Raw genomic sequence first — 25,065 nt, forward strand, 5'->3', positions numbered from 1 at the left:
TGCACAGAGACCTAACTTATTTTGGAGTCGTCCCTAAACGTGGTTATTTCTTTGAAGTGCACGAGAAATATTAAAGTAGTCATTATTCTTCAATTCTATGATATTTTTAATAGTTTATTATGATCTGTCTGGAGCAATGCTTTCCTCTCACTTTGCCTTTCCTTCGTTGGTGAACATTTTAAAGTCTATTTTTTCGTTCATTAGATGATGTTTGATTGGTTGATTCCGCCATGCCTAGACTTTGTTACCAGACAATGCCGTGAACTCGTACGAACCTCGCCGATGCACATGGTCAGCTCAATGTTGACAATGTATTCCATCCTCCTTGATGAGTTAAGGCAAGTAAAAAATATATATTTTAAAGAAAGTATAAAAGGAACCTCTTATTTTCTCTTCACATTTTACACCCTATTGTCAATTCTCGCGCACTTATTGGCGTACTATTATTGCCATAGATAGAGTAGATAGATAAAAATATGTGCAAACTGATGCCCGAGGTAAAATTTTGCAACTTTGTTGAAAGTTCTTTCAAAATCCTACAACTCCTCAAAGAACAAATCATTCAAAATTGGCAGGATGGAACTTGTTCAGAAGAAGTTTCATCTCTCTTAACGGAAACGTTTGTTTTTGACAGCACCTTTCTAAAACGGACACCAAGAGCTAATCCTCGTCGTCGTTCGGACTGTAATTTGTTCACTATTCTCTGCTATTGGGGTGTCAAAGGTGTCCTTCTTAGAGATTGGTAACTGTAGGTAAAACTATAGAGCTTCAGAAGAGGAAGTTTTTTATTGAGGATCCAGACTAGAATAAGCTCTACAGATCCAAGTACCGTTCTTTTGCTTAGCCTTTAGCAAGCTCGCTTAAGGTGGATTTCCACTTTCGCGTAATTTTTTCGTACGTAAGTAAAATAGAGGCAATGTATGAAAGGCCGCGTGAAAATGTAAAAGTTGAGGAAGGTTCAACTTTTACGTTTCCGCGCGATCCTCCATACATTTCCTCTATTCTATTTACGCACGAAAAAATTACGCCTTAATGGTAATCTATCCTTAGCAAGCTTGAAAGTGAAATCCAAGACACCTAATTGCGGGTTGTTTTCTTCCGCACCTTTAGAGAGCCACCCCAGGAAGAGAAGACGAAGACAGTGATGGATGAAGAAGAATTTGAACAAATTATGGAGGAGAGGCCTGCCAGGACCGAGGCTGAGATCATGCAGTGGCTCCAGTCCCTTTTTCTGTTCTCTCTCTGCTGGAGCATAGGCGGGAACCTGGACACTGATTCTAGACTTAAGTTCAGTGACTTCCTTAAAGTTCTTGCGGCTGGCACTAACAAACAGCACCAAAGGTTTGTGTGAAAAACTGCGTTTGTAAAGATTAGAAAGACGCTGTAGAATATTATAATATAAGAATTATAAATCGTAAGTTTAAGGTCAGACGTGTCAATATTGGACCATTTTCTAATATAAAGGAGCTTGGCATCAGATTGGAGTTAGGGTTTGAGAAAGAAATCCGTGAAAACGTTGAAAAAGCGCTGTACGGTGGAACTGGCTACTTTTTTGTTTGAGGTGTAGCCATTTTACGGAATATTCTGTTTGGTTAAAAACAAGCTTGTACTCCCCTCTCCCCCAAACCTAACAGAAAAGTTGAGAAAAGTAGAAGATTCCACTTTAGCTGATTATGTGCTAAACTATGAAAAAACTTGGACGTTGCGACAAATTTTTCCCGAGCCCAACTTTCTTTAAGTTGATAAAACTCTTTAAGTTAAGTTACGCTTAAAAGGGTAACCAGTTGTAGCCCTTTCTCGCTTTTTCAGACCAAAAGACCTAAAACTGCCAAAAAGTTTCCAGTTTCCTGGCAAGGGAGTCATTTACGACTTCTTCTTTGATAAGTCAACCTTTGGCACGTGGCATCCATGGGAGAAAAACGTGTTCGTTGAGGAAATTCCAGCCAACGCGAAGGTAAATACAGTACAGCCAGGCGTCTCAGTAAAAGTTATTTACTTAAACTAGGGTAACAAATGTAGTGCTTCCCTCGTGTCTGCCTTCGGCTCAAATTCGTGGTCTTCCCTAAGCATCACATTTTCATGTCTTTTTTTCCTTTCAATTCCCCCTTCCGTTTTGCTATTTTGAGCTGTTTTAACCCCGCCGAAATATTCCACTTCGCTTTCCGCCATGTTTGTTTACATGCGCGTCCCCCCAAATAATTCCCATAAATGCGCGCGCGCCACAGTTTGGGGTCCCAGGCTATCACTCTTTTCCGAAGTGTGCTGTTAGACGTACCGCCCTGCGAGCAGAGCCTGGTTTTGATTTCTTGAGAAAACGAGACTGCCTGAATCGCTTCAAGCTTTGAAGACGCTGCAGTCCAAAGATCTTTGACTAGTCAACCTTGTTTTCACTCGTCAAAATGGTTTTTCGAGTGCGAGCATCCGTTTATTGATAAACCGACGGTCATAACTGAGCCCACTTGCGGGACTGTTAGGCTTGGATTCGAAACTGTGTCAACGCAACATGCAGCGCATGCTCAGTTAACAGAGATGTTACTCGTGTCATGCAGAGTCTTTCTCGAGTACGTCAAAATCTCGCTAGCGAAAGATAGGCTTTGTTGGTAAGCTGCAGCAGTGCTATCGGCTTTTGTGCCAATTACTCTTTGGATACCTATATCCAGAAATCAAGAGATCCTAATAGGACCTATTATTTTCATAAAATGAAGATGTAGTCGACCGTAGCACGCCACGAACGAAAGAAGAAGCATGGACGCCTTGAACTTTTGTAAAATGTGGTACCCAGACCGAGTGCGGCCGCGCCCTTGTGAGTATCAGTCGGAGAGGAAGTGATGAAGAAATGTAATGGAGTGCGTTTAAATGCTGTGTTGTATGAGAAAAATACCGTTGAAGTCTTCGGCAGCTTTTGTCCATTGAGATTTGTTACTGACATAGTTAAACTGTAAGCACGAGATCTTTTTTTTGATTTATAATGGCGAACTGAAAATCCCAGGCTAATCGGCCGACGCGAATACGAACTTAGTATACTATCAACCTTGTGAAATAAAGAAAAACTAATTGCTCATTTTTCTATGACTCCCTTGTTAATATAACTCGTTGCATTTGAGCGAAGTAAATCGAAAGAAAGGTCGTATATTAATGAGGATAGTTCTGTTAAAGATTCAAAGGCAGTGACTGAACCTTCATTTTATTTCTTATGCTTTCTTTATGAATTGTTAATCAATTTTACAATTTGTAGCCGAATGAAATGATCATACCTACCACAGAGACGGTTCGTCAGCGTTATTTTTTGGAACTGTTCCTCGATCATGACAAACCGCTGCTGTTAGTTGGCCCGACAGGAACGGGAAAATCTGCTATTACAAATAACTACATTCTGCGCATGCCTTCAGAGAAGTAAGTTGATTCCCTGAAACCTGGGACCAGTGCATTGTACGAGTGAAAGATTAGATCATTTCTTCTATTTAGCCCCGCCCTCTTATAAGCCCCGCTCCAGTCGGAGACGCCAAAAACTATATAAGCCCCCAGCTTCTGTTATCCTCCTCCTATAATCATGGTAACTGTAGGCTTGGTTTACAGTAGAAGAGAGTTTTCCGTATTCATAAGAGTTATCGGATTTTTTACCTTTAGGGAATTCGGATTCACATGCTCAAGCATGCGTTTACACATAACCGAGAACTTACTTTAGATTCAAAATCTCCACAAGCGATCATTCTGGGAGGTTTTTTACTTCGGATTTACCCATCTGCGTGTTAACGGCCAAATGAATTCGGTTCTTAATTGTTCCGGATTTGTCATGAATCCGCATAAAGATGACAAGATACTCTATTAAATGAATCCAAGTGACGAGACAGTTTGACGTCCTTTTTTATTCTTAAGCATCGTTTATGGCAGTATTCGAGAAAGTACAAGCAAAATTATTGGTCTACAGGAAATACCGTAAGCCTGAACTCCGATATTGGGCAGATGTTCTTAACTTCTCACTCACAGGTTCTTTTATTTTTCAGGTACATCGCAAATTTTATAAACTTTTCCGCCCAGACAACGTCAAACCAAACTCAGGATATGATACTATCAAAACTGGACAGGTCAGCATTGCACTAACTAGGAGTAATCGTAAATGATCGAATGAAATGTGTTGGAACTGGTGTTGATGAAATATAACTGTATTTGCTCTCTTAGTATTCTGGGTATTTGTGTTAGCGTCTTCTTTTGCGACCCTCTTCGCATTTTTCTTAGCAAAATAGCGGAGAATTGCTCAATGAAGGTACCTACACGCAGTCCTCAAAATAGGAGCTGTAGTAACCGTTTGCAAACGGCACAGACTAGATAACCGTCCAGTTCAACGATTAAGTACAGTGGAACGGCAGAGGCAAACACTTTACAAATTTCTTAGAAATTAGTGCTAGTTTTCTTTACTGAAATATGCAAGGGCTCCAATGCATAGTTTCTTATTGCTCTATTTCAGTTACATTCCAGTAAGGGCGAGGTGCATTATAATGAGGTACCGAACGAAAACCATAAGCGGGAGCTGTGTGCCCGGGGGAGATTTTACCAGTTGTGCGGGAGGGGTGGCGGCGCTTATTACATCAAGAATCGATTAAAAAATTAACACACTCGGTATAGCATTGGCCTTGCACTGAGACTGTTTTGAGGACTTATCCATTCTTTTATTGACTATTGCGAGGCTGCGTTGGAAACTGGGTTAACACGCGTCACCCCAAACAGTCCCATATTGCCATTCGCCACAACAACGATAGTGTCACGTGACGTTTCACCTTAAAATGACCGGTTGTAAGAGGGCGTTTCTCAAGTTTCTGATCGGGCTTTGCGTTGCAGGCGAAGGCGTGGTGTGTATGGACCTCCTATCGGCAAGAAGGTGGTGGTGTTTGTAGATGATCTAAACATGCCAGCTAAGGAGAAATATGGTGCCCAGCCACCTATTGAGGTCTTACGGCAGTGGATTGATCATGGATACTGGTTTGACAGGTAAATACATTCAACGAAAAACTTTGCCACTTGAAAGACTATAAGCCATAAGCGATGACTCCTAATAGATTTATTAGCTTTTCAAATTCAAAGCGCACTCTAGAAAAGCGTACATGGTCACAACCTCCTCTGGAAATAAATTCCTACAAGGCTCAGGAGGCTTTCAGTTTTCTTGGCGGTAACTTTACCTGTGTACGTATGGTTTCTGAGCAATCTCTTCGCAAAGCTTGGCCACATAGCTAAAAAATCCAGGTTCTTCAATTCAATAACCGAGGTAAACAGGGGTCCACACAGATCGTAAGATGATGTAAATGCATCAATACATTAGTGCTTCCCAGAAAGCCCTTAGTCTTGAGGGTCCCAAACACACCTTGAGAATAAGGACCCTTTACCCCTCTTCAAGACGATCCTGTGCCCCGCCTTGTTGCACCATCATAACCGAACGCAATAGCTTTGTAACGTATTGCTCGTTTTTCTTCTAGGAAAGACACATCAATCCTGAAGCTTGTTGATCAGTTGCTAGTGTCTGCCATGGGTCCGCCTGGAGGAGGAAGAAACGAGATCACTCCTCGATTTCTGAGACATTTTAACATCATCTCTATTGACTCGTTTAGCACAGAGACGATGCGAAACATCTTCTCTGTCATTATGGACTGGCACTTTAACAACCATGGCTTTGAAATGCAGATACGGAGGTTCTCCAAGGTACACCTAAATAATATATGGGAGGCGTTGTGACTCGATGGTTAGTGTTTTGACACCGTATGGTAAAGGTCCGGGTGCAGGCCCTGCTGGGGTGACTGTGTTGCGTTCTTGTGCAAGACACTTCACTATCATAGTGCTTTACTACACCCAGGTGTATAAATTGGTACCGGCGAACGTATTGCGGTGGGGGCGGGGGGGGGGGGGGGGATGTCTGTGTAACCCTGAGATGGATTGGTATCACGTCCAGGGGAATAGTCATAGTATGAGTAGTTCTATTAAGACTAGAGTTAAGTAGTGTATTGTGCAGAGCAATTACCTCTTCATTTTATTACAGAGCACTGTCTCAAATTGTAAACGAATTCCGTGATTTTCTTGTACTTTGTTTTCGATATTCAATAGCAAGAGAAACGTTTTTCAATCAAATACTGCAAAATTTGCTAATTAATAATAAAATTCCTTGCACAGATTAAGTATCTGAACTGATGAAGTCATTTATTTATATCATTAGTAGTGATTTTATGACGATAATATATGAATGTCCAGTGTAGTCATTGTTAGTTCTTCTCCAGCGTTATCTCTATAACCTTTTTAATCGCATCAATTACTAGCTTTATTCCAATGCTTTTTCAAAAGGGAGAATTCTTTTATTCGTGCAAAGAAAGCTTACTTTGCTGTCTTATTAGACAGCGTAAACTTCACGTACATGTATACGACAAACGGCGAACGTCAGATTCAAGTTGAGAATTTCTCAATATAGAAAATGAGCAGATAAAAACGGCGCAAAACAATTCTGATAGAGAAACAATTGCGTGAAACTACTGATTATGTGTAGAAATAATGAACAGTAAACGACAAGTAATGGAGAAACTTGGTCACGTGGTACAAATTCGGGTTTGCCGTTTGACGTAAACGTGATGTTTGACCTAACTATTGTGCCCGATGCATTTACCCTACCAACTTTCCCTTTTAGATTATGATCAGTGCCATTACTGAGGTCTACACTCAAGCTATCGCCAGCTTTCTGCCCACGCCTTCCAAATCGCACTACGTCTTTAATCTGAGGGATTTTGCCAGGGTTGTGCAGGTTCGTGTTAGTCAACTTGTAATTCACTTCATATTTTTATTTGTTGCACTGCAGCTATATTAGGGAACTTTATCAGAGCAAAACAGGACAAGTATCTCAGAGATAATTTGTCCCGAAATTCTCGTTTTTTTTTTTTTTTTTTCAAGTAGTGCCTTTTGGATGTTGTTTTTTCAGAATATCCCGACAAATCCTACAATTTCACAAACTTAATTTTTATGACGTTATCACTTTAGAACTCTATTACCGGGTCGAGTTAGCCAATAAGAGCGTGCAAAAGTCGAAATCCAAAGGTTTTGGTGTTGATGAAAATATCCACTTGTTCTTTCACTTGTGATCGAAATCTGTTAATTTGTTTTCAGGGGATTCTTTTGTTTCCTGGCGTAAACGCCTCTCACCCGGGCAAGCTTATCAGACTTTGGGTACACGAGGTGTACCGTGTGTTCTATGACAGACTCGTCGACGCTGACGACCGCCAGTGCTTCTTTGAGATTGTCAAGGTGTGTGCTGCATTATTCTCTGTAATCATGGTTACCAAGTGTTGCCAAGCGGTGGGGTGGGCGAGGAGGAGGGGGAGGGGGTGACTCATCGAGGGCGCGACACACTCCCGGTTTTCGTTACGAGTCGTGAGTGGAAACGTTTTGATTCTGGCGACACCGATTCCGTCCCGGGGGAGGGAGGAGTGCACTCCCTTATTTGGCCTGGACGGGTGTGCGCGCCAGGGTATGGTTTCCTGGGTCGTGAGTCTTAATCAGGGTTTAAAATTTCACTATTTAGCGTATTGAGTAAGAGTGTAAAGCTTGGCGAAGAGCGGTCTACATTTGTCGTACGAACATTTTTTCCATGATCAGCATGGTTTAAAGCTTTCTTTGAGTGCGCCCCCCCCCCCCGTCCAAATGGGATTCTGTCCAGCTTATAACACTCCGCTTACGACCCCGATGTTTGATTTTCACTAGTCGGTAATAAGCGCTCTAGCGATTTCGATTATGACTCCGACTCCGCTAACACCTCTACGTTGCAGGCTCTTGCATCTGTCGCTACGTAGGCTCGTACGTATTAACCCTTTAAGCTCCAATAGTGACCAACATCCACTTTCTCCAGTAAGTAATACTGCCTGATCACCCAAGATAAAATGCCGTGATGTTTGAACAAATTCTCTTAAGCATTATCTCAAGAAATGTATGAAGAACAGTGAGGAGAATGTTTATGTTGATATTGAGAGAGTGAGGTGTTCTTGTTGACTCATTGACGTTTTCTTTTATCAACTATAGAATGTCATGGCATCTGAGTTCAAGGAAAAGATGAATAATGTGTTTGAACATCTCGCTGGCAGAGGAGGCGTGGTTACTGATGATTGTTTAAGGAGGTAAACTTTGCACGGAGTTTTCCAGGGTGTTTTTATACTTATTATTTCCTTCTAGGGGCCTGTTTCTCGAACGTCCAAGTAACTTTTGTTCCCGCAGACATATTAAAAGAAATTCGAAAGAGCTGTAGCGCCGGTTTTCTCGCAAAACCAGTCTCATTTGTGTCGTTAACCTATAATTTCACTATATGACTTTCAAAAGCCAATCCGGCAGCAAAGTAGGCCTATTCCGAGTTGCCTCAAGCTTCTGTTCTAATGCGAGGCTAAGTGCGAAGCCATTAATATGAAAATGAGTTTTAATTATCTTGCAAATAAACTCCTTTTCACAAGAAAGGTCTTGCACTTAGCCTCGTTTTGAAAGTGAGAAATTTTGGAACTCTGAAAATGGCCTATTTCCTTGAAAGCCTAAAGCCCTCCCTGTGTGTTAAGGTACGGTAAATTGGGCCACAAAAACGTGCAACTTGAAAAGTTGAAAAGCGATGTTACGCGTTTTAAAACTCACATTCAAATCTGTCTTGCAACGAATCAGGTTGTTATAGGTTGCGAAAAGTTGTTGCTGAAAGTAGAGAGTAGTTCTACTTTTTTCAACAAAATCTGTACAAGTTACGCGTTTTACTAGCCTCCCCGCAGACGTCCGTTGGGGTTCGGTTGTCACGCATTCATTTCTCCCCCACGTGGGGGAGAAATGAATGCGTGACAACCGAACCCCAACGGACGTCTGCGGGGAGGCTAGCGTTTTCAAATGTCGGCTCTGTTTAGCAGACGTCCGTGGGGGAGAAATGAATGCGTGACAACCGAACCCCAACGGACGTCTGCGGGGAGGCTAGCGTTTTACCGGCCCAAGGCAAACTTGTTTTTCACAAAGTGACGTAAATCTAGTGTATAGCGTGACTCCCGTGTAATTTTATCCCATCAGAAGTCAGTATTCACGCCACTTGCTGCAACATTTATCTATTGCTAAACAGGTTTGAACGTGGGTGGTAAAACACGCAGAATCGCTTTTTAGCACTTTCTGCAGCAATGTTACAGAAAACGTTGCACGTTTTTGTCGCCGGTTTTACCGTAGCTTTAAGGTAACCTCAGTGTTTTAAAACCAGTTCTATTATTCTCAGCTTATTTTTCGGTGACTTCATGGATCGTAAGGCGAACCCTCGTCTGTACGATGAGATACAAGACACAGAAAGCCTTAGTGTGGTAAGTTCTTTCTCTTATAATAGGGCAATTTTCTGATTGTTCGAGAACGTTCAACATTCGTATCATCTAGCAGTGGCTGTTAGTTTCTCAAACAATGGCCTTGTGTGGGCGTTTATCGTTGTTGGTCGCGCGTTTCTTATTTATTTTATTTTTTTTTTTCATTTCTGGTGGGCGGGGAATAGGAATGGCGAACAATACAAAGGCTTATTTCTTTCTTTCTTTTTTGGTTATTAGCTTTATCTTCACAAGGGTCATAAAACAAGAAAATTCATACTTCGAAGTAGATTTCTTTAAGTTTAAACCCATTTTTTTTTTCGGTGATGTTGTCATCATGTGGGACATGTCATTTAAACCTTGCTTTCTTCTTTTGCTGTTGTGGTTCCTTTACAGCATTTTTTTTTTCTTCTTCTCTATTTCGAAACATCCATTTAAATTTTTTTTTTTCATCTAAGTGGAAATTAATTTTTGTGTATATATGTGATGTATAAATTTATCCAGCCTAAAAATATGAACTGTTGACTAAAAACAATAAATTGCCTTAGCTAAGGGAATGCGGATTCCGGAATTCCCGAAGTCGGGAAATCTGTAGCATCCAGAATCCTGGGCTTTGGAATCCGGAAAACAGCTCAAGGAATCTGGAATCCCACTAACGATAAGAATCCGGAATCCAAGTTTCACTGACAACGAATCCGGAATTCCCGAAGTCGGGAAATCTGTGGAATCCAGAATCCTGGGCTTTGGAATCCGGAAAACAGCTCAAGGAATCTGGAATCCCACTAACGATTAGAATCCGGAATCCAAGTTTCACTGACAACGAATCCGATCCACGGCGTGCAATCCAAACTGCCATGGATTACCTTACATGAGGCGAAATGAATTTTCACATGGGACTGATTCTGAAAGCTATCGCTTCTTTTGTTACCTACACGAAGTCCCAGGGAAACTGCGTCAAAATTCGTCCCTAAACAATCCCATGATGCAATTCGACGCAACAGCGTTCCCTTCTCATGCGCAGACTCAAAGCCAAGATTCTGACTACAGTAAAAGGGTTTTATCAAGAAAATTGATAAAAAGCTGTGCCTTTAACATGTTCACCCCAAACCCGTAATGTGTTCCATCGTAACTGTGTACTCCAAGGGTTAAATTGAAAGTATCAAACACTGGAACTCCTACGGGCTCGAGAAACGCTCTCATGTTTTTATTAAAGCGCCATATTCTTTCGTTGCCTTGAGACTCTTGGTAAACAACAGGTTTGAGGCTTCCGTGCGCATGTGTAGTGAGCCAGACAACCACTGGCCAGTAGCTCTGAGCCTGCTGTTTCAATTGTAGAATTGGCTTAAGGTATTCATTTAAGACTTTGTGCGAGTCTAGACCCATGTGAAGTCCAACTCCGATCGCCATGACAGAATTTGTCTTGTGAAGGTTCGTCCGCACTTCATGTAAGACTTGATTAATGTGTGTCACGCTGTAGAACTCGTGGAACGAGTATAGGAAGCTGTGCTCTCCTCGACAAAACTTCCCTTTCGGCAACTGAGAGATTTTTCTAGCAGTTTTTCCGTGACAAAGAGCTTTGCCTCCATCCACAAACTGCATGTCACCTGAACATAAACGTCGGTCATTATCATCGATGTCTTTAACCAGGCAGCCTGTTTCTCTGTCGTCTGTAAACGTAATCATCAAAGCGTTATGAAAATGCCTCACCAACGAATCACCGATAAGGGAAAGGCTCGAAACGCGTTCTGATAGCAGCTGGCAAGCTTGTTTGCTTGTGAAATTTTGAAACTCGCACCCAGAAGAAGCAACAAATTCGCTCATCTCTGCGTCTACTGTTTTTCTAAAATCCGTACACCTGTCGCACAAACAGTTTTCATCTCCTGAACCACATCGTCCAAGTTCGTGATTACAACAGGGGGTCGTGCTGTAACGGTCACACAACGAAGGAACACTGGCACCAAAATCAGGGGCATCTATGACGAACATGTTTCCACATCGCCCATCTTCTCTGTGTAGTTTAACTGGCAAACCTCGAAGCTTTCTTATTCGTAAATCTTGCTCTGTTCTGTGAATTTTATCCTCGGACTGAATATCTCGGCGCGGTTTCCACTTTCCGCTTCGCATTTCTTGCATAATATCAACGCAGCAATTTGAATTATAGAAATCATAAATATTCCTCGAACGTCTGGTTAGAGAGTTTGTTAGCACCACATGCTGACGCGAGAACACATAGAATAAAATGGTAAATAGCAATAAAATAAATAGGATTTTTCCAAATTTCCGACCAAAAATGTGAAGTTGACGCGATGGCTTTCGACAGCTAGATACTGAAAACAAAAGCATGAAAAATAACCATATAAACAAAAATATATAAACGATCGACCTGCTCGAAGATGAAATGATTAGTCGATTTTAATTGAATTACGGATAACTAGCTGTATAAAGGTCTAGTACAGGTAATCTGCAATAGTCCACCTGGTGTACGTCTGGTACTACCTGCGCGCTTTCACTGTTCTCTATAACAAGCCTCCAGTAGCGTTTAATAGAGTTTTTTGTTCTGTGGACAGTTACTGGCATGAAATACAGTCGAACCTGCATGTGTGTCCTCGTCTCGTTAGCGATTACCTCCCCCAAGCGACCACTGTTATATCCAAAACAACAAAATTTTCCCAGTCAAAGCCCTATTGCTGGAAACTCTCGTAAACGACCACTTCTCGAAAGCGATCGCGACTGCTTTTTGGGGTGACGGTTTTATAATTTTCCATTGCACATGCAAGTTCGACTGTATTTTTTTTCTCCCATAGTAAACTGTGCAACCATATATCATATTTTCAATTTTGAGTTAGCCTGCGATAGCATCCGGTTTTTTCGGCTCAAGTTTCTAGTTTCGCGGGTGAAACTAGAAACTTGAGTCGAAAAAACCCGGATGCTCTCGCAGGCTAACTTTGAGTCTGTGGGCGAAATCTGTGACCATTTAAAATGAAATCACTCCAGCAGTTCTTTCACATGGTGCTATCTGTCTTGTACACTATTGCTAACTTTTCTCTCTCCATAGCCAAAATTTTGTAATTTGATAGTTAAAATGAAACCTCTTCATCAGGACTTTCACTTTGCTGTTTGCTTATTTTACACACCTTGAACTGAATTCATAGGGCGGCCTTTTTGAATTTAGAAGGGTTACGTACAACGTTTAAAACCTTTTCAGTGATTAATTACATGGTTATTATTAGTTCTGATTTTAGATGATCTTTACTCAGGGACATCCAACGACTGTTTTCTGTGAAATATATGTTCGGAGAAGCAGATGTTGCCTAGAATTTTGTGTCACTTGAGGACGGCTAAAAATTTGTAGATGACCGTTCCATTCGTGTACAATTTTCCCTACGATTTTCTAAAGTTTTTTTTTTCACATTTAATTCCTCAGGTTAGGTTATTTTTCGCAGAAAAAAGGAAACCTAACATTTTCGGATTCAAAAGTGTGATGGAGAGGAGAATTAGCAAAATTCTCACTTTCGTAATAAGTTAAACTGGATCTAAAATTTTCGGGAAAATAATACTGAAGCCCTTGTGATTTCGAAAAGATTCAAGTTCCCCTTGGATGACCGAACAGATACAAATTTTATAGCGCCGCTTAGAATGCATTTCTACAGATTTAAAGTTACTCTGGATAGCTAAAACGTTTTTCAATGTATTTAGGAGGAACCGTCGTTGGGTGCCCCTGTTTACTCTGTGACAGCGGGTCGTAAAGGAAAGAGAACATCCGAGAAAAAAAATCGTTTGAAATAAATTTGAACTGTTACTTGTCACAGTTCTATTTCGTCAATCAAGGAGTCTCTTGAAAAGCTAAGTAGCCTAGATCTTATTCAGAATTGGAGTTAACAAGTTGTGTTTGAATGTCTTTGAAGGATGTTTTTTTTCGTCACGGCAATCAAACCAGGGGCACCCAACGAGAATATAGTTCAAAACCACTTAAACATAGCATTGTTAAACGTATTTTAGTATTTAAACGATAGATAATTTTTTATCTGTTCGGATTTCCTAGCTGAAAGTCTAGTGATCCGAAAATTATAGGGATCGAAACTTACCTTTTCGAAAATTTCAGCCCGAGAAAAGGCTCCGGAAAATTCTAGGTGACCTTTTTAGGGTAAAAATCCGTTAAAAATGGGCAATTATACCATTTTTAGATGTACGAAAATCCTAGGAGAGACAGGCAAGCAAGATTTTTTACAACAAATGTTCCGAAAATTCTAGATCTTCCGAACAGATATTTTCAAAAATTGACGTTGGGTGCCCCTGTCAAACCGGCTCGCTTTGCCAATTTGTGTTTAATAAAACGTCGTGATGGTTTATTAATGCATATATTCTTAACTCTTTTGAACTTTCACCAATTTTAACCACTCGTTAATAGGTCATTTAAGTACTTACCAAATCGTTTTATTCCGTGAAAAGAAATCCCCGCTTGAAATGGTGCCATACTGTAACTTAAAAACATTTTTAGTCCTGCCAAAATCACCATACGGCAGTCCTTGAGAATATAATCCGCAACGCGTACAATTTGTTTTTGTTACTGTAAATGTAATTCTCAAAGTTACCTGGTAACTTTGGGTCAAATGAAAGAATTTAATTAACACGTGGTCTAAGTAAATAAACAGTTAGTGTCAGCTTATTGCCTTGATCACTCGAAATACCCAATCCAAATGTAATTCCCTTGAAAATTTGATGTCTTTTATCGCAGGTGAGGAAAAAAAAAGAAAACTTGTCATGGATTGAGTAAATGAAATTGGATCTCATTTGATTTCGTTTCGTTGAGAAGTTGTTAAGCCCTTATTTCTATTTTCTGATGTTATGAAGAAAGCTTAGAAGTTTGTGTTGTTTAACTTTTTTTCTTTTTTTTAAAGGTATTTCGCTTCAGCTCATTTGGTGATTGCTCGTTCTGCATCACTAGGGAAATTTGGCCTTTTTCTTCGTTTTTTTTTCTCGAGCAACGTTGAAACAATTATATGAAAGAAGATCATCACAGTTATAGACGCAACTTTCGCAGTTGCGAAAAGAAAGCTTGAAAAAAATTCAGGCTTGTTCGGGATTCGAACCCTTGACCTCTGCGATACCGGTGCAGCTTCGAATCCCGTACAAGCCTGAATATTTTCAGGCTTTCTTTTCGCAACCTCAAAGTTTGCATCTATTGCAACTGCGATCTATTGTTTGCAACTGCGATGATCTTCTTTCATCTAATTCTTCACCCCGTAGTTCTCATATATTTTTTTCATATATTCATAATTTAAAAGTTAAAACAATCCTTTACAGCGCTCGTAAAGACACACATCAGTAATTCACTAAATATGTTAACCAGTACCTAGCAGAGCAGCAAATGACAGATAACAATATGTTTTTATCAACTGAGTTGCCGATAAAGTAGTAGACCAAGTAAAAAATTTATATCTTTAAGAGCTCAATTAATAAAAGCAAATTTTTGTGTTTTTCTCACTCACCCAAGCAAAACCATAGTTTCCCCCCCCAAAAAAAATAAATGTAAGATTCCAGGCTCCACGGACCCCTCCCGTGAGAGCCTAGTATTACGCATCATTTGTTGCTCCAATATTGTGGCTAAGTTTGGCTAGGACGGTAGAAATTGTGTTTGTTTTATAGAGAAAAAAATCTTACTGCACGTTAGTTTTTTGTAATCCTCTTCTTTTTTCGTAAAGTAAACATGATAATTAAAGAGGTTCTAATCCAACAAACTGCTTGATATCATTCATCCCCACAAAGCACACTTTGTTAACTGGCAAAACAATACGTAATAAAACCGTTGAAATCCTCTTTCTCCAGGTAATGGATGGATTTCTTGAGGATTACAACGTTTCAAGCAAAGCTCCCATGGATCTCGTCATGTTTAGATTCGCCATTGAACACGTGTCTCGAATTTGTAGAGTTCTTCGCCAGCCCAACGGGCATGCGCTTCTAGTAGGTAAGAATCGGACGTAAAAGCTTCAGTTGAGTAATATGTCGTCTGGGGAATGAGAGTGAGATCTTTCTTTTATAGTTTTAGGGTGAAATGTATGTGGCACCTCTCGAAATTTTTTGTTTCTTTTTTTTTCGACTCTTTTATAACTAACAAGAAAAAAACTAATACTAACAATGTCTTTTCCCAAAAGAGAGCCTTAAGAGTTTTCCTCCAAATGAACGAAAGTCCTGAAGGTTTTTCATGTCCTCAGCTATTTTTTTTCAGCCTCTTCCCTGTCAGGTTAAGTTCGCAAAAGTGTTTTTTTTCTTAGTATTACTAGAAGAGCTTTAATGCGTGACGGCATTTGCACTCGCTTGGCCATGCAGTTTTTTCTCAGGGACACCATCAGGCCCGCGAATGGGTTACCCGTAATACGCCAGGTGTCCCCAAGGCGATAGTTGACTGTATTCTTATTCCAATTTCTATTTTTAATCATTATTCTTTCAAATTATTTCTCCGATTCTGATTGGCATAAATCCACCGTTCATCATTCAAAACCATCTATAGTTGATCAAATTTGGAAGATGTTTGCTGTTAATTCACGATTGTGATCTTGCCGGAATCCGTAAGTCTATGAACGCGCCCAAACTTAAAGTTTGAACGCGTGTACAGACTCTTTACGACTGTCTACGTCAGATTATGATATTTGTTACTTTTCGAAAAAGATAGTTTTGGATCGTTCATTTGTGTACGGATCCGTAGGTGGGCTCCTGTGGACGTGCTTAAACCCTCCAAAATGTTTTGTATGTGTTGTTAGGTATCGGTGGTTCTGGTAGGGCTAGTGCTACTAAACTGGCTGCGTTCATGTCAGATTACGAGCTTTTCCAAATTGAAATCACCAAAACTTATACGTTCACTGACTGGAGAGAAGATGTGAAGAAGATGCTGAGAAAGGCTGGTTTTGATGGAGCTCCTACCGTGTTTCTGTTCGGTGATCATCAGATAAAGGTAAGCGTTTAATATTTCAACTGCCTTTCAATACTTTCATTAATGATTTTCTCACTATTTTGTGCGCTAAAGAATCTCTTACGCATTGGCAAAATCTTTCTTTCAAACAAGCAGGTTGACAACGATATTACATCGGGGGCGTAAAAATCAACTAGGCGACTGACAGCGACGCGAACGACTTCCGACACGTTTTTTCGAAATACGAGACTCTCCGATACAATTTTTCACTCTCATGCAACCTCGCGATTTAACTTCACGTAACTACCAAAATTTTGTTCAAAAGCTGGGTAAAAATGACGTACAGGGTTTAGTGGACATTTGTGTGTTAATGGAGGCTAACAGCGGATTTGTCGGAATTTTTTTCGTTGACAACAGGATGAAGCATTCCTCGAGGATATCAACATGATCCTGAACACGGGTGATGTACCAAATATTTACGAGCCCGACGAAAAAGCTGAGATCACGGAACAGGTGACTGCGTCCAAATACATAAATACTGAAATAAATAAATAAATAAATATACAATTATAAACAATACATATTTTACACAATATGAAAAATGTGATGTTTAGTTTTAAGTAGTTCACAGCCTCCTTTCTTTTCGTAAGATCGTCAAGATCGAGAGCTTTGCGTTACGGGACGGCCATCTTGGTTTCAAATATTCCGAGGGTTCTGGCGTCATGATTCCGCCCCTTCCCCTAAGTAGATTTGATACTCATCCCAGGCTATACTCGGTACCTTGGAATCCAAGATGACCGCTTGCAACTAAAATGCTCAAGGTCCTGCCCAAATCTCCATGGTGACAGGTCATCAGTATGGAAATTAGTGCACCAGGCCCTCTCGGCCAACCGCGCCGGCCGGCACGGTGTTCGATGTGTGTGAACGACTTGTACCGCCCAGGACCGTTGCTGTTCATACTTTACCAGATACCTTTCTTGGCTCCACGGAAAGTTATCCGGTATAGTATGGACAGCAACGGCCCTGAGGCGGTACAAGTCGTTCACACACGTCGAACACCGTGTCGGCGCGGTTGGCCGAGAGAGTTTGGTGCACTAAATTCCATAGCCTTCGAGAATGCATTGATCATTCTTAAAATAATAAACTTCTCACTCTGTTCTCCACTCAGATGCAAAACATTGTTCAAGAGGGGAACCTGAAAGTGGATGCCAGTCCATTAGCCATGTACAACTTTTTTATTGAGCGCGTTCGTCGTAACCTGCACGTGGTGTTGAGTATGAGTCCAATTGGAGACGCCTTTAGAAACAGGCTCCGAATGTTCCCTTCCCTAATCAATTGCTGTACCATCGATTGGTTTCAGGTGAGGCGAATGAAGTTTTAAAACCCCCTAATTTAAAAAAGTAGGGTTTTTGTCTCCCACTGGAGACTGTGACAGGGACGTAAAGTTTACTTGGTCATCCGAGCGACGCTAAGGATAAGCTGTTTGTAGGAGAAAAGCCGTACCTTCTTTCCTCAGTTATTTTAAGACCCTGAGTATTGGTTCGGCCCCGGGGATCAGAGCCGCAACCGCCGGCCCTGCAGACCAGGTTTGTAAATTGATAGTGCTAGAACAGACTCGTGTGCGCATTGAACCATTCACTCCTTTTGGTCACAAAACAAAAAAATCCCCCCCCCCCCCAAAAAAAAAGTAAAATAAAAAAAAATTTCGTTTTGTAAAGTCCTACGAAATAACTAGTACTATGCGAAAGTCCTGCCAAAGAGGTTTCATTTGAATGGTCACATTATAAAATTTCATCCAGCGACTCAAAAGTTAGAACTACATTCAAAACAAATAGCACCATGTGAAAGTACTGCTGAAGAGGTTTCATTTGAATGGTAACACCATAGGATTTCATCCACAGACTCAAAAGTTAGAACTACATACTAAATAAATAGTACCATGTGAAAGTACTGTTGAAGAGGTTTCATTTGAATAGTATGACCATAGGATTTCGTCGACAGATTTAAAAGTTAGAATGACAAATAATCTTGACCAAAACTTTGTCCTGGACTGAAAGGGTTGACAGGCATTTGAGAGCACCTGCGAAGTAGTGTAGCATACTTTCTTTGCTAGCCATGAACCTGGAAGACTATTGTTTACATTAATAACGTCTCCTTAAAATTATCACTGTCTGTTTTACAGGCCTGGCCTGAGGACGCTTTGGAAATGGTGGCCAATAAGTTCTTGGACGAGGTTGAAATGTCGCGTGAAGTAAGAGGAGAATGTGTTTCACTTTGCAAACATTTTCATCAGAGCGTGCGAGGACTGTCAGAAAGGTAAATGCTGTTTAGTTGTTATTCAACCATTTTTGGAAAGTAGCTAGAAAGCGAAAACAAAAACAAATCAACAATACAGGAGCAAAAAAAAAAAACTGAATCGGCCCGACTAACTTTGTGCGCAAGACCGCCTTTCAAATTCATTCGTCGAGGATTAAAATCGTGACAATATCCATTTTTTATATATCTAAGTTAATTATCCCTCTATGCCTTGATTGCATCTGCAGTTCAAAAGACGTTTAACTTGAAGCGAGGTATTGAGAGCAAATTTTCATCACGGCAAAAGACTAACCAAATTTTCCACCATTTTGAAATAAAGTGTATGGCTTCCCAGTCCATAAAATGATACTGGGGCAGAAGCTTTAAATGATCATTTTTTTTGTTTTTTGCCCAATTTTCCAGATATTATGCTGTCCTTCTTAGACGCAATTACGTCACTCCAACGTCATATCTCGAGCTAATAAAAACATTCAAGTCACTTCTTGGTAAAAAGCGATTTCAGATACTGACTCTAAAAACAAGGTACCTCAAGGGACTGGAGAAACTCGACTTCGCTTCGTCGCAGGTGAGCATGGCGAGTTTGATTCTCACGTCAAACCTCACTTAGGCTAACTCATTTAAGTGAAATTTTCGCAGGCGCTGCTTAATCGAAGTTTCACGGTAACTTTGTCATGTTTTTGCTTTTTAATGCGTAGGCAGAAGCAAAGGAAAAACAGAGAAAAGTAATCAAAGAAGTCTGTCCATTTAAAATAGAAGCTGTTGTGAAAAGATGTTTATTTGACACTCTTTATTTACCAGATAGAAGTTGTTTTTCCATGTTCTGTTACATGTTAATAATTATCGCTTCAGGTATAGAGCGGTTTTCACTTGACTGTCGTAAAACCAAAACCAAAGTAAATACACTAGCCAACCAAAGGACGTAGTAAAACCAAAACCAAAACCAAAACCAATCCCAATTCGACAGTCAAGTGAAAACCGCTCTATTACGACTGTTTGGATACGTAAACCGTAGGCGGAGTTGACTTTTTGCTAGTGGCTATGCATTTAGGGCTGTGGTTTTCTTTTCGAATATCTCTTAGCACTATTCTAATCAACGGTTAATTTTAACTGACAGGTGTCAATTATGCAACAAGAGTTAAAGGAGCTGCAACCGGAATTGATCCAGACAAGTAAAGAGACAGAACAGTTAATAAAAATCATCGCTGGCGAAACAGTGGAGGTGGAGGAGAAGAAACAGGTTGGTTTTGATATCACGTATCCCATATCAAAACGTGTTTTGACAGCACGTATCCCAACACTTAGGGTCTTTAAATAACTGAGAAGAAAGTGCCACCTTTGTAATGTCATCTGCAAATGGTTAGACTTTCTAGTCTTCTCGAATAAGGACGGAAAACCGTAGATCCCGTCTCACAGCACTTACACTTATCTGGTTCTTGTGGGACGTAAAAGAACCCACACCACTGTTCTAAAAGAGTAGGGGACGTAGACCACCTCAGTGAATGATTCTTATGTATCAAACCCAATAAGGAGTGTTTGATACTGTTTTCTCTTCCTGAATTGTTAATGATTTTGAGAACAGGTTCTGAACTTTCTCCATACTCTTTGACTCGTCATGGTTTACTGATTTGTTTGATGGTTAGGCTATTACTACCTTTTACTTTAACATTTCAACTTCTGCGTTTCTTTTACTCGTGGTCCAGAGAAAGCATAATCGGATAAAGGTACATTGCGTTAACCATTAAATTTAATGCAGGTTGTGCAGGCAGACGAAGCTGTGGCTAACGCGGCCGCACAGGAAGCTCAAGCTATAAAGGTAAGGTTGAGTTTGCTGCCTTAGAACGACTTTGCGTTCGTATTGACTCACAGGAAACTAGCTGTCCTTGGACGCGCGAACCAATCGAATTTTTTTGAAAAATTCTTTCTAACTAAAAGTAGATTTTGAGGTCCTTTTGGGCAAAGTGAGATTTTTAACTTTAAAGAAGCAGCGCTGAAATTTGAAAAACTAGCTATAAAAAGCGAGCGAGCTTGTACCTCAAGAAGTCGATTTAACTTAGTTTCTATAGACAGACATAAAGGGTCACTATTCTTAAACGTGACTTGACAATGATATTGACTGTCGTTAAGTGGTCATGCCTTCTCTTAGTAATGTTTTTGTCCTCGTGAATTTAGGATGAATGCGAGGAACAGTTAGCTGTTGCCATGCCAGCACTAAATGCGGCAGTCTCAGCCTTGGACACCCTTAAACAACAGGACATTTCACTCGTGAAATCCATGGCAAATCCTCCTGCTGGTGTGCGCATGGTTATGGAGGCTATCTGTATTCTGAAGGTAACTGAAAAATGACTCGGGCTGACTTTGTCACCTATATAACCTTAAATAACTTGCCTAGTTTCCGATTGGCCTCGTAGCTCATTTGTTTAAAGCGCTGGTAAATATCTAATCCAGAGGTTGTGAGTTCAATTCTCGCCAGCCGGGGTAAAAAAACTTGATTCCTGGTTTTTCTTACTTTCCTTTGTAGTACTTGAGGTTAAGAAGGATTTGTACAGTTTTTTGCTCTCACCTCTCACACTTAACTCAGTTTACGTTTAGGCAGTTAATGGCGCGTCACAATTTACTCTGCAGTCTTGAAGAATAAAACGACGACCAGCAGAACAGTTAGAAAGGTAGCGAGGCAGAAACAACTCGAAGGAGGTAGATAGTTGAGTAGTTTTATCTTAGTAAAAAATGGTCTTTTTCTAGTTGTGTTTGGTTTGTTCATAATTCGTAACTTTCATTTTTTTTCATTTTTTTCTACAGAATGTGCGGCCTGAAAAAAAGATGGTTGATGGTAAACAAATTGAAGATTACTGGGCGTCTTCCAAAAAGGTTAATCACCCCCGAGATTAGGCCGTTAATAAGAGCTCTTAGTTTATATACCAAGGGCCAAAAGTAGGAAAGTGTTTGTGAAAATTTGAGGCGTGGCATTGTTGCCTGGTCTATGCTGGCACGAAAGTCCTCAATGACTGTTCGTGGCGCAATGCTCTGCTCTCCGTTGACTACTGAAGGTAGAAATTCGGGATCAATTTAGGTTTCCGGGAAACTGCCGACCTACCCCTCCCTAAACCCAGCATTTTGCCCCAAGGGAGAAGTAAGTATTAAGGTTGAGTTATGAGAGTGGTAGGTGGGCAGTTTCCCAGACACCTAAATTTGTTCAAAAACTAGAACGTTGGCCGCGGAGCGATTGTGAAAAAGAAGAATAAAACTGGGTAAGGCTGGTCGTCTCAAACACGATAATGGACGCTTTTGCCGCAATACGCTTTCGAGAATCATTTAAGTCAGTATGGAGAAGAGAGACTACTGTTTGGTACTCGAGTCTGAGAGAAAAGGAACTAACAGTCTGCAAGATGTTCGATGAAATGAATTTTTTTATCTTTTTAACCACACTACGTTTTCTCTCTCTTCGACATGTAGGTCTTAGGCGACTTGAAATTCTTGGAAAGTCTAAAGCTCTTTGACAAGGAAAACATCCCTGTCCCTATAATCCGCAAGATCAGAGAGAAGTACATTACTAATCCAGACTTTCACCCCTCCCTCATCAAAAACGTTTCGTCAGCGTGCGAGGGTCTGTGCTCATGGGTCCGAGCTATTGAAGTGTACGACAGAGTTGCCAAGGTAACCGTTTGGTTTTTAAATCGTGTGTGGGCAAGTGACGTTATTCTAATGTAGCTGTCCTATTTAAAGGGGATTTATTATGGGCAGGTATCGTAAGTGGACATGTGGCATGTGCCTGAGGAAAATGTTATGTTTAAGTTATCGTCGCTTGAAATCGAACGCTAACATACTGCACTTCTTGAAAAAAAAAAAAAAAAAAGAACCTAATTTTTTTTGTGGTGCAGTCGGTACAGACGTTGCCCCTAGCAAGAGATTTTCTCAGGGCGAAAGTGAGCAACGAAATGGCGTTTTCTAAATTTAGTAAGCGAATGTGAGCGACCGGAGACGAGGCAGGATACAGTGCCAGGAAAAATAAACCTTTTTACTTCCATGGAGACTTTGTTTGTCCGAATAATTTAGGTGTCTGTTCGACCTTATTATTATTTTTTGTTTGCTTAGCTTGTCGCTCCCAAACGTAAGCGGCTGATAGAAGCTGAATCTATGCTGGCTGAGCAGATGTCGCATCTGAACGAGAAGCGTGCAGAATTAAAGGAGGTGATGGACAAGCTACAGAACTTAAATGACGATTACCAGTCCAAAGTCAACAAGAAACAGGTTTGATATGTTTTTTGTTAATGACTCTGTCATAGAATTCCATCTTTCTTCTAGTCTCAAGAGCTAAACGATTGTATCTAATCTTGAGATATCGGCATGTCCACTTCACTGTTCTTTCTCTCTTTTATTTCTTGTGTTGCAACGTGTCTTGTATTCACTCACACAATACCAGATATGCCTCAAATCTCAATTTTCATGTGCCATTTATGAGGTCAAGTTATGGCAAACACACATTTAAGTTTGCATAACCAAAATCTGGGAAGAGATTCCTACTAACATGAAAAACACTCAGCTACTACCAGTTCAAAAACTATACAAACGAATTCTGCTCAACTCTAAAAGTTAGCTAAATATAGATGACTGTTTCACATCTTAGTCCACATTTGCCATGGCACCTAGCGCAGATATTAAGTATTTCTATTCATAGCGGTAGTTAGCTCGAAAGCTAAACTAATGAAAGAAAGAAAGACGAGGAGTTGCCATCACTGTCACTCCCTGTTCTCTCCCCATTCTCCCACCCGCGCGATCCAAAACAGGAGAGTGGTGCCCGGCCTGCGGAGGAGGCTATGAGGGAACAAACTAACAATTTAAACGATGATTGTTGAGTTGAAAAATACAAAGAACAAAATCTCACTGATATTGTTTCTTGCAGGAACTTGAGCGAAATATCGCCCTGTGTTCCCAGAAGCTGTTGCGAGCTGAGAAACTTATAAGTGGTCTGGGAGGAGAACGATCACGCTGGACGCAGGTTGGTAGGCTTGGACATCCATCTCCAACAGAAATGGGCGGTATATTTCTTAAATTTCACTTATTATTTCGAAAAGAAAACATAAAATTGAAAGAGTTTGAGTTGTTATGGTAAAATTGTCCAATCTGAAGTTGAACAATTAGGCTGTGTTTCTCTGGGAAAAATCTGAATTCGGATTGAATTTAAGAAACCAAATGTCTTTCAAAAGAAACAATGAATCCGAGAACAAATTTTTACCAAGAATACCTTACATTGCAAAGGCCGCAAGGCTTTGCGCAGACCAAATGTTTCACAGGAAGTTCGATAAAAAAAAATTTCGCCGCAAAGAAACTCTAGAGATTCAGAATCAAAAGGTAACCTTACTGGACGGTAAAATCGTTAGATAACTTTGCAAAGCACAGTTTCGTTTTGAATTTATTTTGTTTTAGGTGGCGCAGGAGCTTGGCGAGACGTATAATAATATCGTCGGTGATGTGCTGTTGTCTGGGGGCATTGTAGCTTATCTCGGACCATTTACTGTTGAATTTAGACAGGTAACTTGGTGTTCCATTAACACAACATGACATGTAGTAGTTGGCTTATTTTCACAAAAATAAATGATCACAAATGCTTATGTCACGCGCGGAAAAAACTTGCAGTACGAAAATTCGCTTGGTGTTGGGCCCGCGCCGAGAACGAAACAACATAACGGTTCTTACCGTTAAGGCGACGATGCAGTGCATGGTAGGCGCCCGGTAGTTTTTCGGTTCGATAGCGCCTGGTACTTTTAAGCGAAGAATTACCTGGTCTCTGTTAAGCAAACAAAAACTTAGTGCTCTACTAACAAAATTACACATTTGAATCTTAATCTCAAAAAACGTCCACTCGCACGTCGTGTTCCGACCAGCGAGTTGCAGTTATGGAAAACGAAATATTCAATTGTTTGAAATTTTACAAAGATAGGTAAAATTTGAGTCTTTAAAAGTAGTACAGGTTAGACCGAATGTTGGGCTGTTTTCTAGTGAAGCCGCCTGATTACGTTACGCGAGAGACTGGGCTGGAGTGTCGAACTGCACTTTGGGTCTAATTTGCGGGACGCTATTGCTTCTTTGATTGGCTATTGCGAGGTTGGGCAGAAATGTGAGTCAAAATTCGTCCTCCGATACAGATATAACGATTTTTCTTTCAGGAATGCATCAAGGAATGGTGGAGCCTGTGCCGAGAGAAAAATGTCCCAGTCTCTGATAACTTTTCACTCTCCTCAACGCTTGGGGATCCTCTGTCCACCCGAACCTGGCAGATTGCTGGATTACCTGTCGACAAGTTAGACACCAAAGGATCTTGTTTATTTGTTTATTTTTGACTTAAATTTACTTTACGAATATCCCAAATACAAATGCAAACATTTAGTGTACTACTCTCTTTTCATAATTCTTTTACATACTGTAATACATCAGGATAGCAAAAAACTCATTAAAGTGGAATGGTTTGGTATTTCATTGGTATTTAAATAACAAATAGAACATCCCATGGCCTCTTGAAAATAC

General features: G+C 40.5%; 2 protein-coding genes across 2 annotated transcripts in view; one reads left to right on the top strand and one right to left on the bottom strand.

Annotated features, from left to right (window-relative positions):
* LOC140948623 (dynein axonemal heavy chain 3-like) overlaps positions 1 to 25,065 on the top strand; it is a 97,685-nt gene that overhangs the window by 38,756 nt on the left and 33,864 nt on the right. Inside the window, exons 39-64 of the mRNA XM_073397889.1 lie at positions 205 to 342; positions 1,115 to 1,341; positions 1,810 to 1,954; positions 3,236 to 3,393; positions 4,005 to 4,085; positions 4,837 to 4,986; positions 5,469 to 5,691; positions 6,662 to 6,775; positions 7,135 to 7,272; positions 8,044 to 8,138; positions 9,248 to 9,329; positions 15,150 to 15,288; positions 16,082 to 16,272; positions 16,648 to 16,743; positions 17,399 to 17,590; positions 18,413 to 18,546; positions 18,949 to 19,111; positions 19,661 to 19,783; positions 20,300 to 20,359; positions 20,716 to 20,874; positions 21,343 to 21,411; positions 21,997 to 22,197; positions 22,636 to 22,791; positions 23,444 to 23,539; positions 23,968 to 24,072; positions 24,708 to 24,841. Coding sequence (XP_073253990.1) covers positions 205 to 342; positions 1,115 to 1,341; positions 1,810 to 1,954; positions 3,236 to 3,393; positions 4,005 to 4,085; positions 4,837 to 4,986; positions 5,469 to 5,691; positions 6,662 to 6,775; positions 7,135 to 7,272; positions 8,044 to 8,138; positions 9,248 to 9,329; positions 15,150 to 15,288; positions 16,082 to 16,272; positions 16,648 to 16,743; positions 17,399 to 17,590; positions 18,413 to 18,546; positions 18,949 to 19,111; positions 19,661 to 19,783; positions 20,300 to 20,359; positions 20,716 to 20,874; positions 21,343 to 21,411; positions 21,997 to 22,197; positions 22,636 to 22,791; positions 23,444 to 23,539; positions 23,968 to 24,072; positions 24,708 to 24,841 — 3,569 coding nt within the window. The remainder of the gene's footprint in view (positions 1 to 204; positions 343 to 1,114; positions 1,342 to 1,809; positions 1,955 to 3,235; positions 3,394 to 4,004; positions 4,086 to 4,836; positions 4,987 to 5,468; positions 5,692 to 6,661; positions 6,776 to 7,134; positions 7,273 to 8,043; positions 8,139 to 9,247; positions 9,330 to 15,149; positions 15,289 to 16,081; positions 16,273 to 16,647; positions 16,744 to 17,398; positions 17,591 to 18,412; positions 18,547 to 18,948; positions 19,112 to 19,660; positions 19,784 to 20,299; positions 20,360 to 20,715; positions 20,875 to 21,342; positions 21,412 to 21,996; positions 22,198 to 22,635; positions 22,792 to 23,443; positions 23,540 to 23,967; positions 24,073 to 24,707; positions 24,842 to 25,065) is intronic.
* LOC140948621 (uncharacterized) lies at positions 10,096 to 11,585 on the bottom strand. The gene has a single exon (XM_073397887.1). The coding sequence runs from the start codon at positions 11,454 to 11,456 to the stop codon at positions 10,365 to 10,367; it is 1,092 nt and encodes a 363-aa protein (XP_073253988.1). The 5' UTR covers positions 11,457 to 11,585; the 3' UTR covers positions 10,096 to 10,364.

Source organism: Porites lutea, chromosome 9 (genome assembly GCF_958299795.1).
Source record: "Porites lutea chromosome 9, jaPorLute2.1, whole genome shotgun sequence".
Classification (NCBI taxonomy): domain Eukaryota; kingdom Metazoa; phylum Cnidaria; class Anthozoa; order Scleractinia; family Poritidae; genus Porites; species Porites lutea.

What these genes read in the sequence shown, in the direction of transcription:
- LOC140948621 (XM_073397887.1), bottom strand. Translation starts at nt 11,456, where the DNA reads ATGCAAGAAATGCGAAGCGGAAAGTGGAAACCGCGCCGAGATATTCAG.